The sequence below is a fragment of the Schistocerca nitens genome, chromosome 6 (genome assembly GCF_023898315.1).
Source record: "Schistocerca nitens isolate TAMUIC-IGC-003100 chromosome 6, iqSchNite1.1, whole genome shotgun sequence".
Lineage (NCBI taxonomy): Eukaryota > Metazoa > Arthropoda > Insecta > Orthoptera > Acrididae > Schistocerca > Schistocerca nitens.
Genome location: NC_064619.1, coordinates 621,759,840 through 621,777,290, shown reverse-complemented (window position 1 = coordinate 621,777,290; position 17,451 = coordinate 621,759,840). Strand labels below are relative to the sequence as shown.

Sequence of the window (17,451 nt, the reverse complement as noted above, 5' to 3'; positions counted from 1 at the left end):
AAAGGAAGGTTAGCAGTATTGAAAAGACTGCAAAAAAGGCGGTTTCAAAAGCATTAAAATATGATGCACCAAGTTCTGGTGATGACGAAGAAGATAAAAGTGTGGTTGAGAAAGCAAAGGATTTTGATGTAATGATTTCTCTTATGAAAGAGAAGATTTCATCTGTTGGGAGGTCTAGAAAAATCCAGATTCTGACCTTGGCTCCAGATTCTTGGACTCGAAATAAAGTGATGAAAGAATTTAATGTGAGTACATGGTGCGACAAGCTAGAAAGCTAAAATCTGAAAAGGGTATTTTGGAAACTCCTGGTCCAAAAAAAGGTAAAACTCTTTCTGAAAATACAGTAAGACTTGTAACAGATTTTTATGAAAAGGATGAAAGTTCCAGAGTGCTACCTGGAACAAAAGACAAAGTAAGTGTTCAAAAAAATGTGTACATGCAAAAAAGACTTATTTCGTGTAACTTGAGAGAACTCTATTATTCTTTCAAATGGGATAATCCCGAGGTAGAAGTAGGATTTTCAAAATTTTTTTTTCTTGAGACCTAAATGGTGTATCCTTGCTGGTGCTGCAGGCACACACACTGTAAGTGTATGCAGTATCCACCAGAATGTTAAACTGTTACTGGATGCTGTGAAAATTGAAGAATCTTATAAAGACCTAATTAAGATGCTTGTGTGCAACACGGAAAACCAAAACTGCATGCTACATCATTGCGACAGCTGTCCTGCAAATACTGCACTAACTGAGTACTTAACTGAAAAACTAAGTGAAGATTATGATTTAGAAGAAGAAATTGTAATCAGTCAGTGGGTTAACACAGACAGGGCAGAAATGATCAAACAGTCTATCAGTGTTGAAGACTACATTTCTTTATTGGTTAGGTCATTGGAAAAGCTCACCCCGCACTCGTTTATAGCAAAATCCCAATCAGCAGCCTTTAAAAGATTGAAAGAAGACCCACCACCCAAAACAGCAATTATTGTGATGGATTTCAGTGAAAATTATTCCTTTGTTATACAAAATGAGATCCAAAGTTACCACTGGAATAGAGGTGGTTGTTCTCTACACCCAGTTGGAGTTTTTCTAAGAAATGAGGAAAACAATGTTTTTGTTTCCAACCACTGTTTTATTAGTGATGACCAAGAACATGACACTGGTTTTGTTAACTTTGTACAAAAAGAAATTACAAAGTGGCTGTCATTACATCATACTGACATTGACTCAGTTCACTACTTTACAGATGGTTGTGCTGGGCAGTACAAAAATAGAAACAGTTTTAAAAATTTGACTGAACACTTGAGAGACTTTAATTTGAAGGCCCACCACTCTTTTTTTGCAACAAGTCATGGGAAGTCAATTTGTGATGGCCTAGGAGGAACTATTAAAAGAATTTTAAGGAAAGCCAGTCTACAGCTTTCAGACAAAGAACAAATAATGACAGCAATCTATAAGTTTTGTGAAAAAATATTGAGAACATTCATTTTCACTTTATTGACAAAAAATAAGCTGATTTGCTACGGTTAAAACTAGAAAAACGTTTTTCAGCAACCCGAACCATTCCTGGAACTAGAAGTTTTCATAACTTCAAACCACTTCCAACAAACAACCTTGAAATTAGAAGGACTACAGATAGTGTAAAACCCTCCTTAGTCTTTTATTTCCATTCTTCTTCTGATTGGGTTCGTGTTGAACCATCCATAAATTGCTATGTGGCTGCAAATTATGATGGTAACTGGTACTTTGGACTGGTAAAAACAATATTCAATGATGAAGAAGATGCAGAAATTCTATTTCTACATCCTTCAGGACCCGCTGCATCATTTTATTGGCCTGAAGGAGAAGATTCCTGCATAGTGCCTTTGGAGCACATAGTCTGTGTAGTAGACACACCTCAATCAAGCGGCACTGGGAGAATGTATTACTTCAAAAAAGACTGTATCAAAAGAACTGAAAGCTCTTGGATGAAGTGGAAAAACAGTTTGAATCAGCATTAATGTTTATTAAAAAGACAAAATTACTCAAAAAATTCAATGTTTCAAGCAATCAGTTGGGTTATACATAAGTGTCGTAAGTAAACTATCTTCGTACATAATTCTAATGTAATCTACTATAATTAATAAACATGTTAAAAAGCCATCATTATTTTTGTTTTATCAAGTAGCCTATATGTTTAAGAGTAAATTAAAACAAATTTGAGCATTCTATCAGGTCTGAGACTCTAGATATTGCAATTCTTATAAAACAAAACATCCGTTAAAAAAAAAGAAAAAATACATATATATATTTTTTTTATAGAAAATATTAATATATTTTAATAGCATCATTTTTATCTTCAAATACGTATAATAAATAAACTTGCTGCAAAAATTCATGATGTTATCTAAAAGAGTTTTTAAGATAAGCAAATTTAAAGTTTTGAATACAAATTAAATTGACCATTTCCGAAGGTTCAGAAAACGCAAAACATAAAAACTTTAAAAATTTATAAAAAACTAAGAGATACAGCAAAAAAAATTGCAGGTGTTGTCAGGATGGTATTAGAACCATTTGAGCCAAATTTCATGAAAATCTAAGGAGGTGGGTGTAAAATTTATTTTTTATTGGGTGATTTGATATGGAATGACCCAGGTAGATCTGCATCAACACAAGTTTTCAGACTGAACAGTCACCACCATAACAAAGTGATGAAAGACAATGTCACTCTAACTACTATATTTCATATTTAAACTCTCCAAAAATATCCATAATCTTCCTATGATTCCATACATGATGTGGACTAATACATGGTTTCACACACCTGGACAACAGCCTGTTATGTAGCCAACTTAACACTCTTCTATAGAAAGCTTTAAAAGTATTTAATATTAGTTCCATCATAATTAAAGCAAATCAGAACCTTTATGGAAACACTATAGCAATAATAAAAGTGAAAACTTATCTCTCACCTGGATTGACAGTTACAAAAGGATTATGTGAAGGATGCAGTCTGTCACCAACACTTTACAAAATATATACAGAAAAAGCATTGGTAAACTGGAAAAAGTGTAAAAACATCGGGATCCCAGTAAATGATATTACATTTATTTATTACAGTCTGCTGAAGAGCGACTAATGTTAGCACAAGATAAAGAAGACAGCACATTACAGGGAAATTAATAGAGAGTATAAAAAATGGGGTCTTCAGGTCCACACAAATGAAACAAAATATGTGGTAACAGGAGACAGAAATCAAGATCTGACACTGGAAGAAGGGATGGGAACTATTAAGCACTCTGAAGAGTACAAATACATAGGAGTCAATACCACACAAGATGGAAAACAAAACAAGGAAATTAATTCAAGAATAAATACTGGGATGTTTACTATTGGAACAGTAAATAGTATTTTATAGGACCAACAAATTAGAAAGGAAACAAAAAGAAAAATCTTCGTCACGATTACCAGAAGCTTTATGACATATGAATCAGAAGTATGGACAGTTACACCGCAAATAGTAGAAAGATTGATGGCAACGGATATGGACTTTTGGAGGAGGTCTGTAGGGATATCCAGGCAAAAAAGAATCAGAAATGAAGTCATCAGGAAGAAAATAGACATTACAATTTCAATTGCAGATTTTATAGAAGAAAAACAACTGTTATGATATGGATGTATAAAAAGCTTGTCGAAGGAGATATTATGGAATGGGAGCCACCAGAAAGAAAGAAAAGAGGGAGACCACCGATGATATGGATTCAAGAAACTGAGGCCTCTATTAGAAGAAGCAATCTTAAAGAAAAATTATGGACAGATAGACAAAAGTGGAGGATGAGAATCAAATTTGCTGTGTAATCTTGGGGTACTGGAAAATGTAAAATGCTACATCGTGAAACCAGATGATCATGATCATGATGGTGGTGGTGGTGATCATGATCATGATGGTGGTGGTGGTGATCATGATCATGGTGGTGGTGGTGGTGGTGGTGATCATGATCATGGTGGTGGTGGTGGTGGTGATCATGATCATGGTGGTGGTGGTGGTGATCATGATCGTGGTGGTGGTGGTCATGATCGTGGTGGTGGTGATCATGATCGTGGTGGTGGTGATCATGATCGTGGTGGTGGTGATCATGATCGTGGTGGTGGTGATCATGATCGTGGTGGTGGTGATCATGATCGTGGTGGTGGTGATCATGATCGTGGTGGTGGTGATCATGATCGTGGTGGTGGTGGTGGTGGTGATCATGATCATGGTGGTGGTGATCATGATCATGGTGGTGGTGGTGATCATGATCATGATGGTGGTGGTGATCATGATCATGATGGTGGTGGTGATCATGATCATGATGGTGGTGGTGGTGGTGGTGGTGATCATGATGATGGTGATGGTGGTGGTGGTGATCATAATGATGATGGTGGTGGTGGTGGTGGTGGTGATCATAATGATGGTGGTGATGGTGGTGGTGGTGATCATGATGATGGTGGTGGTGGTGGTGGTGGTGGTGGTGATCATGATGATGGTGATCATGATGATATAGAAATATAGCTCAGAACCTCAGGATCTCTGTGCCTCTACAACTACACTCTGCAAACTGTGAGGTGCAAGGCAGAGGGTATGTACCATTGTATCAATTATGTTTTCTTCGCATTCCATTCACATACAGAGTGTGGGACACATCTAACTGAATCCCTCTGTGCATGCAGTAATTGTTCTAATCTCATCCTCATGATCCTTTTGTGAGCAATACAGAGGGGGTTGCAGTATATTCCTAGAGTAATCATTTGAAGCCAGTCCTTCAAACTTCGTTAGTAGACTTTCTCAGGATAGTTTATACCTATCTACAAAAGTCTGCCAGTTCCTTCAGTATCTCTGCGACACTTTCCCATAGATCAAACAAACCTGTGCCCATTTATGCTGCCCTTCTCTGCATATGTTCCACACCCCCTGTCAGTCTTATCTGGTACGTGTCACACATGCTTGACCAATACTCTAGAAGAGGTTGCATCAGTTACTTGTAAGCAATCTCCTTTGTAGACTGATTGCACTTCCCCAGTATTCTACCAATAAACCGAAGTCTACCACCTGCTTCACCCCACAACAGAAACTATGTGGTCATTCCATTTCCTTTGAGGGTATTTGACTGAATATTTCATACCTTCACAAAGAACTGAGTGCAAGTGACACAGAATTGGGGCTAACTGCCTTACGATGAGATACTGAAACAGCTGCTCGGAACTTTCTGCACTTAGATTTAAGCCTGGGGATCTGAGTTTTGTGTTATTTCTACACACATGTGTTAATAATAGGAATGTGCGTGCAATCGAATGGAGAGGAGGTGTGTGGAAATAATGCAGGGCAGTTTGAGTCTTGTGACAGCTGCGGTTACCGCACACTGCTAGGATAAAACGGCTGCTCTGATATTGTCTCCCGTCAATAGAGAGGTTCGTGCAACTACCTGATTTTTGCACTCAGAAACAATCTCCAGCAGAGTTCCATCCTCGTACCTCTACATAAATGAATGCAATAAGTATTTCAGTGTCAGTGGTGTTGAGAAATTGAGAAACAGCTGAAATCATTAAAATTTAACATAGATCCAGGCCCCGTGGTATCCCTATCAGATTCTGTATTGAATTTGCAGCCGAGTTACCCTGTCTACATCTACATGACTACTCTGCAATTCACATTTAAGTACTTGGCAGAGGGTTCATCGAACCACAATCATACTATCTCTACCATTCCACTCCCGAACAGCGCGCGGGAAAAACGAACACATAAACCTTTCTGTTCGAGCTATGATTTCTCTTATTTTATTTTGATGATCATTCCTACCTATGTAGGTTGGGCTCAACAAAATATTTTCGCATTCGGAAGAGAAAGTTGGTGACTGAAATTTCGTAAATAGATCTCGCCGCGACGAAAAACGTCTTTGCTGTAATGACTTCCATCCCAATTCATGTATCATATCTGCCACACTCTCTCCCCTACTACGTGATAATACAAAACGAGCTGTCCTTTTTTGCACCCTTTCGATGTCCTCCGTCAATCCCACCTGGTAAGGATCCCACACCGCGCAGCAATATTCTAACAGAGGACGAACGAGTATAATGTAAGCTGTCTCTTTAGTGGACTTGTTGCATCTTCTAAGTGTCCTGCCAATTAAACGCAGCCTTTGGCTCGCCTTCCCCACAATATTATCTATATGGTCTTTCCAACTGAAGTAGATCGTAATTTTAACACCCAGGTACTTAGTTGAATTGACAGCCTTGAGAATTCTACTATTTATCAAGTAATCGAATTCCAACGGATTTCTTTTGGAACTCACGTGGATCACCTCACACTTTTCGTTATTTAGCGTAAACTGCCACCTGCCACACCATACAGCAATCTTTTCTAAATCGCTTTGCAACTGATACTGGTCTTCGGATGACCTTACTAGACGGTAAATTACAGCATCATCTGCGAACAACCTAAGAGAACTGCTCAGATTGTCACCCAGGTCATTTATATAGATCAGGAACAGCAGAGGTCCCAGGACGCTTCCCTGGGCAACACCTGATATCACTTCAGTTTTACTCGATGATATGCCGTCTATTACTACGAACTGCGACCTTCCTGACAGGAAATCACGAATCCAGTCGCACAACTGAGACGATACCCCGTAGGCCCGCAGCTTGATTAGAAGTCGCTTGTGAGGAAATCTAGAAATACGGAATCAACTTGAGATCCCCTGTCGATAGCGGCCATTACTTCGTGCGAATAAAGAGCTAGCTGCGTTGCACAAGAACGATGTTTTCTGAAACCATGCTGACTACGTATCAATAGATCGTTCCCTTCGAGGTGATTCATAATGTTTGAATACAGTATATGCTCCAAAACCCTACTGCAAACCGACGTCAATGATATAGGTCTGTAGTTAGATGGATTACTCCTACTACCCTTCTTAAACACTGGTGCGACCTGCGCAATTTTCCAGTCTGTAGGTACAGATCTATCGGTGAGCGAGCGGTTGTATATGAGTGCTAATTAGGGAGCTATTGTATCAGCGTAATCTGAAAGGAACCTAATCGGTATACAATCTGGACCTAAAGACTTGCCCGTATCAAGCGATTTGAGTTGCTTCGCAACCCCTAAGGTATCTACTTCTAAGAAACTCATGCTAGCAGCTGTTCGTGTTTCAAATTCTGGAATATTCCATTCATCTTCCCTGGTGAAGGAATTTCGGATGGTGGTGGTTAGTGTTTAACGTCCCGTCGACAACAAGGTCATTAGAGACTGAGCGCAAGCTGGGGTTAGGGAAGGAGTGAGAAGGAAATCGGCCGTGCCCTTTCAAAGGAGCCATCCCGGCATTTGCCTGAAACGATTTAGGAAAATCACGGAAAACTTAAATCAGGATGGCTGGAGACGGGATTGAACCGTCGTCCTCCCGAAGGGAATTTCGGAAAACTGCGTTCAATAACTCCGCTGTAGCGGCACAGTCGTCGGTAACAGTACCATCGGCACTGCGCAGCGAAGGTATTGACTGCGTCTTGCCCCTTGTGTACTTTACATACGACCAGAATTTCTTCGGATTTTCTACCAAATTTCGAGACAATGTTTCGTTGTGGAACCTATTAAAGGCATCTCGCATTGAAGTCGGTGCCAAATTTCGCGCGTCTGTAAATTTTAGCCAATCTTCGGGATTTCGCGTTCTTCTGAACTTCGCATGCTTTTTCCGTTGCCTCTGCAACAGAGTTCAGACCTGTTTTGTGTACCACGGGGGATCAGTTCCATCTCTTACCAATTTATGAGGTATGAATCTCTCAATTGCTGTTGCTACTATATCTTTGAATTTGAGCCACATCTCGTCTACATTTGCATAGTCAGTTCGGAAGGAATGGAGATTGTCTCTTAGGAAGGCTTCTAGGGACACTTTATCCGCTTTTTTAAATAAAATTATTTTGCGTTTGTTTCTGGTGGATTTGGAAGAAACGTTATTGAGCCTAGCTGCAACGACCTTGTGATCACTAATCCCTGTATCAGTCATGATGCTCTCTATTAGCTCTTGATTGTTTGTGGCTAAGAGGTCAAGTGTGTTTTCGCAACCATTTACAATTCGCGTGGGTTCGTGGACTAACTGCTCGAAATAATTTTTGGAGAAAGCATTTAGGACAATCTTGCAAGATATTTTCTGCCTACCACCAGTTTTGAACAAATATTTTTGCCAACATATCGAGGGAACGTTGAAGTCCCCACCAACTATAACCGTACGAGACTCAAATTATCTCTGAACTGTTCAGCAACTATATCATCGGAGTCTGGGGGTCCGTAGAAGGAGCCAATTATTAACTTAGTTCGGCTGTTAAGTATAACCTCCACCCATACCAATTCGCACGGAGTATCTACTTCGACTTCACTACAAGATAAACCACTACTGACAGACACAAACACTCCACCACCAATTCTGCCTAATCTATCTTTCCTGAACACCGTCTGAGACTTCGTAAAAATTTCTGCAGAACTTATTTCAGGCTTTAGCCAGCTTTCTGTACCTATAACGATTTCAGCTTCTGTGCTTTCTACTAGTGCTTGAAGCTCAGGGCCTTTCCCAGCACAACTACAACAATTTACAACTACAATTCCGACTGTTCCTTGATGATCCAAGCACGTCCTGTATTTGCCATGCACCCTTTGAGATTGCAGCCCACTCCGTACTTTCCCGAGGCCTTCTAACCTAAAAAACCGCCCAGTCCACGCCACACAGCCTCCGCTACCCGGTCCACGCCACACAGCCTCCGCTACCCGTGTAGCCGCCAGCTGAGTGTAGTGAACTCTTGACCTATTCAGCGGAACCCGAAACCCCACCACCCTATGGCGCAAGTCAAGGAATCTGCAGCCAACACGGTCGCAAAACCGTCTGAGCCTCTGATTCAGACCCTCCACCCGGCTCTGCACCAAAGGTCCGCAGTCGGTTCTGTCAACTATGCTGCAGATGGTGAGCTCTGCCTTCATCTCGTAAGCAAGACCGGCAGCCTTCACCAAATCAGATAGCCGCTGGAATCCAGAGAGAATTTCCTCAGATCTAAAGCGACATGTCATTAGTGCCGACATGTGCCACCACCTGCAGTTGGCTGCACCCTGTGCTCTTCATGGCATCCGGAAGGACCCTTTCCACATCAGGAATGACTCCACCCGGAATGCACACGGAGTGCACACTGGATTTCTTCCTCTCCTTAGCCGCCATGCCCAAAACGGGCCCCATTACGCGCCTAACATTGGAGCTCCCAACTACCAATAAGCCCACCCTCTGTGATTGCCCGCACCTAGAAGGCTGAGAATCATCCTCAAACAGGGCAGGCAGCTGCATCTGGCTCAGCCAGAGACAGTGCCTGAAACCTGTTTGTCAGACGCACCGGGGAGGCTTTCTGATCAGCCTCCGGGGACGTCTTTCGCTGCCTGCCACGCCTTGGAACGACCTCCCAATCAACCACAGGCGAGGGCTCAGCCCCACTGCGGGCAGCAACCGGGGCAACCACAGCGGCAGACGGGACGAGGTTGACATCCCCGTGATACCCAAGTCCGGCTCCCCATAGTGGTGCCCATTGGCAACAGCCTCAAGCTGTGCGACCGAAGTCAGCGCCGCTTGCAGCTGTGAGCGAAGGGATGCCAACTCAGCCCTCATCCGAACACAGCAATCACATCCGAACACAGCAATCACAGTCCCTGTCCATTCTAATCGATGTTGAACAACTGTTACTGAAACACGAGTCCGTGCCTAGATAACGCAAGGGAAACACGCAAAGAATGTATTAACTAACCTGTACAAATGCCTAACGACTGCGCTACAATCTGCCTGAATTTACGATTACAGTAACTAAAACTCGAAATTACACCTATACGAAACTCACGCGCAATTGAAGTAAGAATCTACGAAGTAAACACGAAAGCGCGTTGCTACAACTCTCAAATACTATAATACGCCAGAAATTTATGAATTAAACAATGCAAGTACCCAAAAACACGCAAATAAATTAAGAATTAAACTATGTAACAAATAAGTAAGCTAGGGGTATACGACTTGCTGCTGCTGCTGCTTATCTAACGGCGGCAGGGAGCACACCGGCTGTGACCAACCGACACTGACCGTTCAAAACAAAAACAGAAGACAGACGACTACGCGAATTTACACTATTCGGGTACTAAAGCGCGATGCTACGACTCTCAAATACTATAATACGCCCAAAAAATCTTCTGACTGCAACATATCTTAGATCCCTCAAACAAAAAACTGTGTCCAGTTCTTGGAAAAACTGGCACAGGTCTCATACGTCTACAAGAAGGGTAGTAGACGTGATCCACGAAACTACCATCCAATATAACACTGATTTGTTGTATAATCTTAGAACATATTCTGAGCTGAAACATAATGATATGTCTTGAACATATGACCTTCTCAATGCCAACCAGCACATAATTTGAAAACATGCATCGTGTGAAACCCAACTAACTTTTTTCAAGTGACATACTGAAATCTCTGTATCGAGGCAACCCGGTAGATGCAGTATTTCTTCATTTTCGAAAAGTATTTGACTCATTACCGCACCTACGTTTATTGTCAAAAGTACAATTGTATGGGGTCAGATTAAGTAATTTCGGGTGTGCCCCAGGGAAGTGTGTTGGGACCACTGCTGTTCATATTTTATATTAATGGCCTTAAGAGAATATTAATAGTAAAATTAGCCTTTCTGCAGATGATGGAGTTATATATAATGAAGTACTATCTGAAAGTAGCTGCAAAAATATTCAGTCAGATCTTGATAAGATTTCCACATGGTGTAAAGATTGGAAACTTGCGCTAAATGTTCAGAAATGTAAAATTGCACACTTCACAAAACGAAAAAATGTGGTATCCTATGACTATAATGTCAATGCTCACTGCTGGAATCGGCCAAATGAAACAAACACCTGGGTGTAACACTTTGTAGTGAAACGAAATGGAATAATCACATAGGTTTAATCGTGGGTAAAACAGGTGGTAGACTTCAGTTTATTGGTAGAATACTGGGGAGTGCAATAAGTCTACAAAGGAGATTGCTTACAAATCACTTGTGCGACCGGTTCTAGAATATTGCCGAAGTGTGCGAGTGTGTGGGACCGTGCCAAATAGGGCTAACAGGGGATATTGACGGTATAAGAGGAGGGGCACTCAAATAGCCACAAGTTTGTTTAATCCGTGAGAGAGAGTCACAGAGATAACGACGGAACTGAACTGGAAGACTCTTGAAGATAGGCATAAACCATCCTGATAAGTCTTAATGTCTCGCGAACCGGATTTAAATGATTACTCTAGAAATATACTGAAAGCCCCTACGTATCGCCCACATCGGGGTCGTGATTAAGATTATTCTAATCACTGGGCGCACAGAGGCATTTAAACGATCAGTTCTCCTGCGCTCCATACGTGAATGGAACAGGAAAAAACCCTAATAACTGGTAAAAAGGGACGTACCCTCTGCCATGCACCTCACTGTGAGTCGCAAAGTGTAGATGTAGCTGTAGAATTTTGCCACGAGTATGTACACGAAAGTATTGTCAGACGACGGTGCAGCCAATTCTCTGGCGAATGAACCAATATTCACGACGAAAACCATAGTGGCTGACTGTCCTTGGTGACACCAGAACTGATGGAAAGCGTGCTGCACACAATTTTGCAGAACCAGCGCTTCCGTTCCATAACACTCATCAATCCCCCAGCCGTCTCGTTCGCCGTTGCACAAAATTGTCTCCCGCTGGCTTGATTTTCATAAAATACGTGCATGGTGGGTGCCAAGGCAACTGACAGATGAGCACAAAACCAAATGTCTGCCAGCAGTATTGATAGAGAAAAGTGACGAGTTTCTCGACCATGTCACTGGGCATGAAACATGCTAAACCAGAAACAAAACAACTTTCCATGGATTGGCGGCATAGTGGTTCACCTGAAGGCAGTCTGTAAAATAAATCATGTGCGCTATCTTCTGGGATCGACGTGGTGTCCTGTGCGTATTTTTACCGCGGAGGGAGACGCTAGATACTAGTCGGTATTGCCAGACATTGAAAACTCTGAGGAGGGCGATCCAGAACTAAATACGTGGGATGTTGTAAAGACATATTACGCTTGTGCACGACAATGCAACACGTCATACGAAATGGGTAATGGTTTCTTCTTCTCCAAGAGCACTGATTTAACACAGACACCAGCCACAGTCAGTGTTTAGCACCAAACAAACTGCGAGATACGTGGTTAATTGTTTAAATGGCTACTCAATTCTTGATGTTGCTAATCATAACTTAAAGTTATTCATTACTTTCATCCATGACCATTCTTAATTTTAGCCGCTCACAGTCCTGCACCATTAACAAGACTGGTTTGCATTTCACAATGGAACATCATTCGCTAACATTTTATGTCAAATATTTAAGCGGAACGAAGAAATTACGCAATAGATTTTTATCGTTTTCTGAGCGTAACTTGAAGAAAAAAAACTACAGAAAATATCGGTTAAATGTTTTGTGAAATGATTTGTCTGAAAGTAAGAAATAAAATACATCGGCGAAACATTTGAGGCGACTATAAATTATTTCCGGAAACACAACAGCACACTGAACTTTATTTTCATAGTATTCCACACACACCTTTTTAATACTCCAAAATTGTACAAAGTTAAGCACTGAACTTAAAATTCTCAATCGGCGCCTCACCTTATTGCTGTATTTTATTTCTAGCATCAAAGGCCGCAAAAATGTTTATTTTAATTCTTACTTTTTGACAAATAATTTCACAAAATATTTGACGGAATTTTTTTCTTTAATTTTTGCAGCACAACACAAATTGTTCATTCCCCATTACCTCAGAGCTCTGCTGCCATTCACCGTATCATTGCTCGTATCTTTCTGTACATAACATCTCAGTAACAGAAGAAAATTTTTTAACACAGTGGCCAGTCTTCGAATAATACCCTACGGTGTGTTCAATTAACACACACACCGTTAATCAGAAACATTTGTCTCATTAAAAACTTAATTTGTCACTTCAATAAGTATGCCAACTTACAATCTACAAGCTAATAATCTGAAAACACTCTTTTTGGTGTCACTTGATCGAAGAGAGTTGCTTGTCAACAGAGGGTGGAGGGGTGGGACTTGAAAAGCAGCTGAATGTGAGGATCAGCTGTATTCGCTTGTTATACAATATTACTAAACAGAGTTTCATAGCTTGCTGATACTGGAAGGTAAATCGTGGCAGTTGTCAAGTCATTAAAATTACAACACACCTTGAGATTTATGCAGTCAAGGACTTAGCATACTGAACCATTTTTTCAATCATACAGTTTGCAAGTTCGATAACATACGGTAATGCAGGCTAACTGTCTCTTTCATTGTCTTCTACCGCACATATAGCTGATTATTTATAATTAAAAAGTCGCACTGGACCTGCCCATTAAGCAATGGGACAAATAAAAACAAAATCAACTGTCGCGATGCATTTTTCTAGAACGTATGGCATTTGGGACAAAGGTGAGGCTTAAACCACTGGATAAATGTAAAAATGTCAGCTGTCAATAATTCTAAACAAGGCCAATATGGACTGAGGCAGAGAAGTTACCACAAAGTATATATTACGGTCATAGAACGGGAAGTATAAGCCAGCCGGGAATACAGTGGTCGGTAATGTTCCAAGTTTTCTACCATTTAATTATCAGAGGGCAAGATAGTTATGACAAGAAAATACCTTTGCTGACAATGGGGCAACCGAAATATGAATGACAAAGCAACAAAATTGCAATAATACCGACAATATGGGCTATTGTTTTTGTTTCAACTAATTTAAACTTAAGATAAAAACAAAGTAAATGTAAATGTCAGAACAAGCTCTGGCGGTCAGTACTGTTTGCTTCCATCTCCACCAAACGCATGCATTTAAAAATAATCTCAGATATCCTTTCTTCTAAAAACATATGCCATCTGCAACACTTACATTTCCAAGTCGCCCATCGTAGTGTTGTCGAAGTTAATTGACTCCATCTTCTTCTCCAATGCTAACCCATACTATCAAAACAAGCGTTCACCGTAACAGCGTTCAAAATAACTGCCAGAATTCAACGTCTGCGCATTGAGCATCCCCACTACGCAAAGCATTTCAGTTCGCAGACGTCAAACAACGAAATTATACTTGGTGTTCTATGACTATCTTTGTGAGCTTCAATGTGACGCTGTGGTTTGAAAAGTGGCGTGTCAGAAATTGTTAGTAAAACAGTTTAAAATTGATGCACGTTCGCGTGTCTAGAGCACGGAGCTCAGTGATTAGTAAATAAACGTGTTCGGTTTTTTTGTTCTTTTTTTTTAAAAAAAAAGCAATGTGAAGAGGTGCAGATAGTGAAAATGGACTTGAAAAAGGAAGTGTAATATTCGTGTGTTCGATGTGGTTGAAAACATTTCACGTGAAGTTGTGTTCATTGAGTTTTTTTTGAAAATGCCAGATATTAAAATTACTCCACTTGGTGCTGGTCAGGATGTTGGCCGTAGTTGCATTCTACTGTCAATGGGAGGCAAAAATATTATGCTTGATTGTGGCATGCACATGGGTTACAACGACGAAAGGAGATTTCCAGACTTCACTTACATAGCACAAGAAGGCCCTCTCACAAGCTATATAGATTGTGTTATAATTTCCCATTTTCATTTAGATCATTGCGGGGCTTTACCATATTTCACTGAAATGGTTGGGTATACAGGACCTATCTACATGACACATCCAACGAAAGCTATAGCTCCCATTCTTTTAGAGGATATGAGAAAAGTCGCTGTAGAACGTAAAGGAGAAAGTAATTTTTTTACTTCACAAAATATTAAAGACTGTATGAAGAAAGTAGTGGCTGTTACTTTACACCAGTCCTTAATGGTAGATTCTCAGCTGGAAATCAAAGCCTATTATGCTGGGCATGTTCTAGGTGCCGCAATGTTTTGGATACGCGTGGGTTCTCAATCTGTAGTGTACACAGGCGATTATAATATGACACCTGACCGACATCTGGGTGCTGCTTGGATTGATAAATGTAGACCTGACCTCTTAATAACAGAATCAACTTATGCAACAACCATAAGGGATTCAAAGCGGTGCAGAGAGCGTGATTTTCTAAAAAAAGTACACGAGTGTGTAGACCGTGGTGGTAAAGTTCTTATACCAGTATTCGCCTTGGGTAGAGCTCAAGAGCTTTGTATTTTGCTGGAAACTTATTGGGAACGAATGAATCTTAAAGTGCCTGTGTATTTTGCAGTTGGACTTACAGAGAAAGCCAATAACTATTATAAGATGTTTATAACTTGGACAAATCAAAAGATACGCAAGACCTTTGTGCAGAGGAACATGTTTGATTTTAAACATATAAAACCCTTTGATAAAGCTTATATTGACAATCCAGGAGCCATGGTAGTGTTTGCCACTCCTGGGATGTTACATGCTGGTTTATCCCTTCAAATATTCAAAAAATGGGCACCATGTGAAAATAACATGGTTATAATGCCTGGATTTTGTGTTGTGGGAACAGTTGGTCATAAAATACTAAATGGTGCTAAAAAAATCGAATTCGAAAATCGTCATATAGTTGAAGTGAAAATGGCAGTGGAGTACATGTCATTTTCCGCTCATGCTGATGCAAAAGGTATTATGCAACTTATACAGTACTGTGAACCAAAAAATGTGCTATTAGTGCATGGGGAGGCAACAAAGATGGAGTTTTTAAAGGAAAAAATTAAAAAAGAATTTGATATTGAATGCTTTACACCAGCAAATGGAGAAACATGTGTCATAAACACTAATGTTAAAATACCAATTGACGTTTCTTTAAGCTTGCTCAAAGCTGAAGCCATCAAACACAATGCACAACCTCCTGATCCAAAACGACCTCGTGTAATGCATGGTGTTCTTGTGGTGAAAGACAATGCTATGTGCCTAATGGATGTTGAAGAAGCTTGCAAGGAAGCAGGAATAAATAGACACTTTGTGAGGTTTACTTCTACACTGAGAATGGAAGATCCTGGTCCAGCGAGCAAAACAGCAGAAAAATTACTGCAGTTAATTAAGTCCCGCTTAAAAGACTGGAATGTTCAGCTGACAGAAGCCTCCAACATTTCAGTTGAATCTGTACTAGTTAAGGTTGAAGGCTCTGATGATGAACAGAAGAGTGTTTATGTGTCCTGGGACAATCAAGATGAGGAGCTTGGAAATTACATTTTAGGTCTACTACAAACAATGGGCCATCAGAATGTTGTGTGAAACACTATGTTGATGTTTTACTGCTACACAACTTTGTGTTTGCCTGAAACTGATTACTTAAAATATTGTATTTATTTGACACTGTGAAAAAAACTCTCAATTTTTGTGCATATCACGCAAACATATTCATTCCAGTTAGGTGTGAATAGATTAAGAAGATAATAACTGAGACACCATTCATGTTTCAGTGTATTTTATGGTGTTTTCCAAAGCTTTACATAATGAAGAAAATTTAATTTTTGTGTGTGATCTTTCTTTCAATTTCAAAGAAGCTACTTTTTACGGGTTTCTTCATTAATCAGTACATTTAAATTGTAATGCACCTGGGATTCCAAAATCATAATTTTTGTAAGGGCTCTGCATTACATGTCTGATCATTGATTCTGTAATATCACTACTAGGCCTAATGATAAAAGGGAAGACTGAGTAACACGTATTGTAATGGTTGCCAGCAGTCATTCCTCCAATGGAAAATTGTGTAAAGGCTGAGTGAAGAGTAAAATGGAAGTACAGTTCAGTCGGGAGGAAGCTAACTTTCTTTTGAAACTGCATTTCGTTTTTTGTGGTTGATATACTGATTCACCATACTTTTCTATTATTTTATTGCAAGCTGTTGCAGCATTCTTTTGATATTGCCTATTCGGTATTTATGAAACCTCTGTAAGTTGTGTCTTGGAATACAAAATTCGTGAAGACTACAAGAAATGTTTTGGCCTAATGAGGGGAGAGAGAGCTTACCTTCCTTTGCAAGTGTTCAGCATATTAACATTCATAGCATTTTTATGTACTTTTATTTTACTGCATACTTTTATTCTATCTGAATGCCATTAAGGTGATTTATTATGAAGCTGCAGTTTTATCTAACTTAAAAAAAATGCATATTGCACACATCTCCTGAAGGTAGTAAAGGTTACCTAATAAATGTATAGAAGTGACTATATTATCCAAGGAGATCGTACCATTATAATCTACACTAGATAAGACACAGAAACCCTTATTTTGTAATTGCAGAGTAAAGGTGAGCAAACACAAAAAGTGGATGTGCACTAAGACAACTCAATAATCTTATAGCCTGAAGTACTGTGGATGTAATGATAGAAGTGCCATGGTGCTGATGTATTTGTTGTATGTGTCACAATTTGTGTACAAAACAACAAAGTTTTGGTTTTCATCTTTTC

The 17,451-nt window shown here is 40.0% G+C and overlaps 2 protein-coding genes across 2 annotated transcripts in view; one reads left to right on the top strand and one right to left on the bottom strand.

Moving 5' to 3' along the window:
- Nucleotides 1-14,054, bottom strand: part of LOC126263719 (centrosomin-like) — a 399,259-nt gene extending 385,205 nt beyond the window's left edge. The window contains exon 1 of the mRNA XM_049960867.1: nt 13,976-14,054. Coding sequence (XP_049816824.1) covers nt 13,976-14,022 — 47 coding nt within the window. The 5' untranslated portion in view covers nt 14,023-14,054. The remainder of the gene's footprint in view (nt 1-13,975) is intronic.
- A 149-nt stretch (nt 14,055-14,203) lies between these two features.
- LOC126262825 (integrator complex subunit 11) lies at nt 14,204-16,806 on the top strand. The gene has a single exon (XM_049959674.1). The coding sequence runs from the start codon at nt 14,471-14,473 to the stop codon at nt 16,271-16,273; it is 1,803 nt and encodes a 600-aa protein (XP_049815631.1). The 5' UTR covers nt 14,204-14,470; the 3' UTR covers nt 16,274-16,806.
- The last annotated feature ends 645 nt before the right edge of the window (nt 16,807-17,451 follow it).

Excerpts from the sequence above, each read along its gene's own strand:
- LOC126262825 (XM_049959674.1), top strand. The coding sequence starts at position 14,471 with ATGCCAGATATTAAAATTACTCCACTTGGTGCTGGTCAGGATGTTGGC.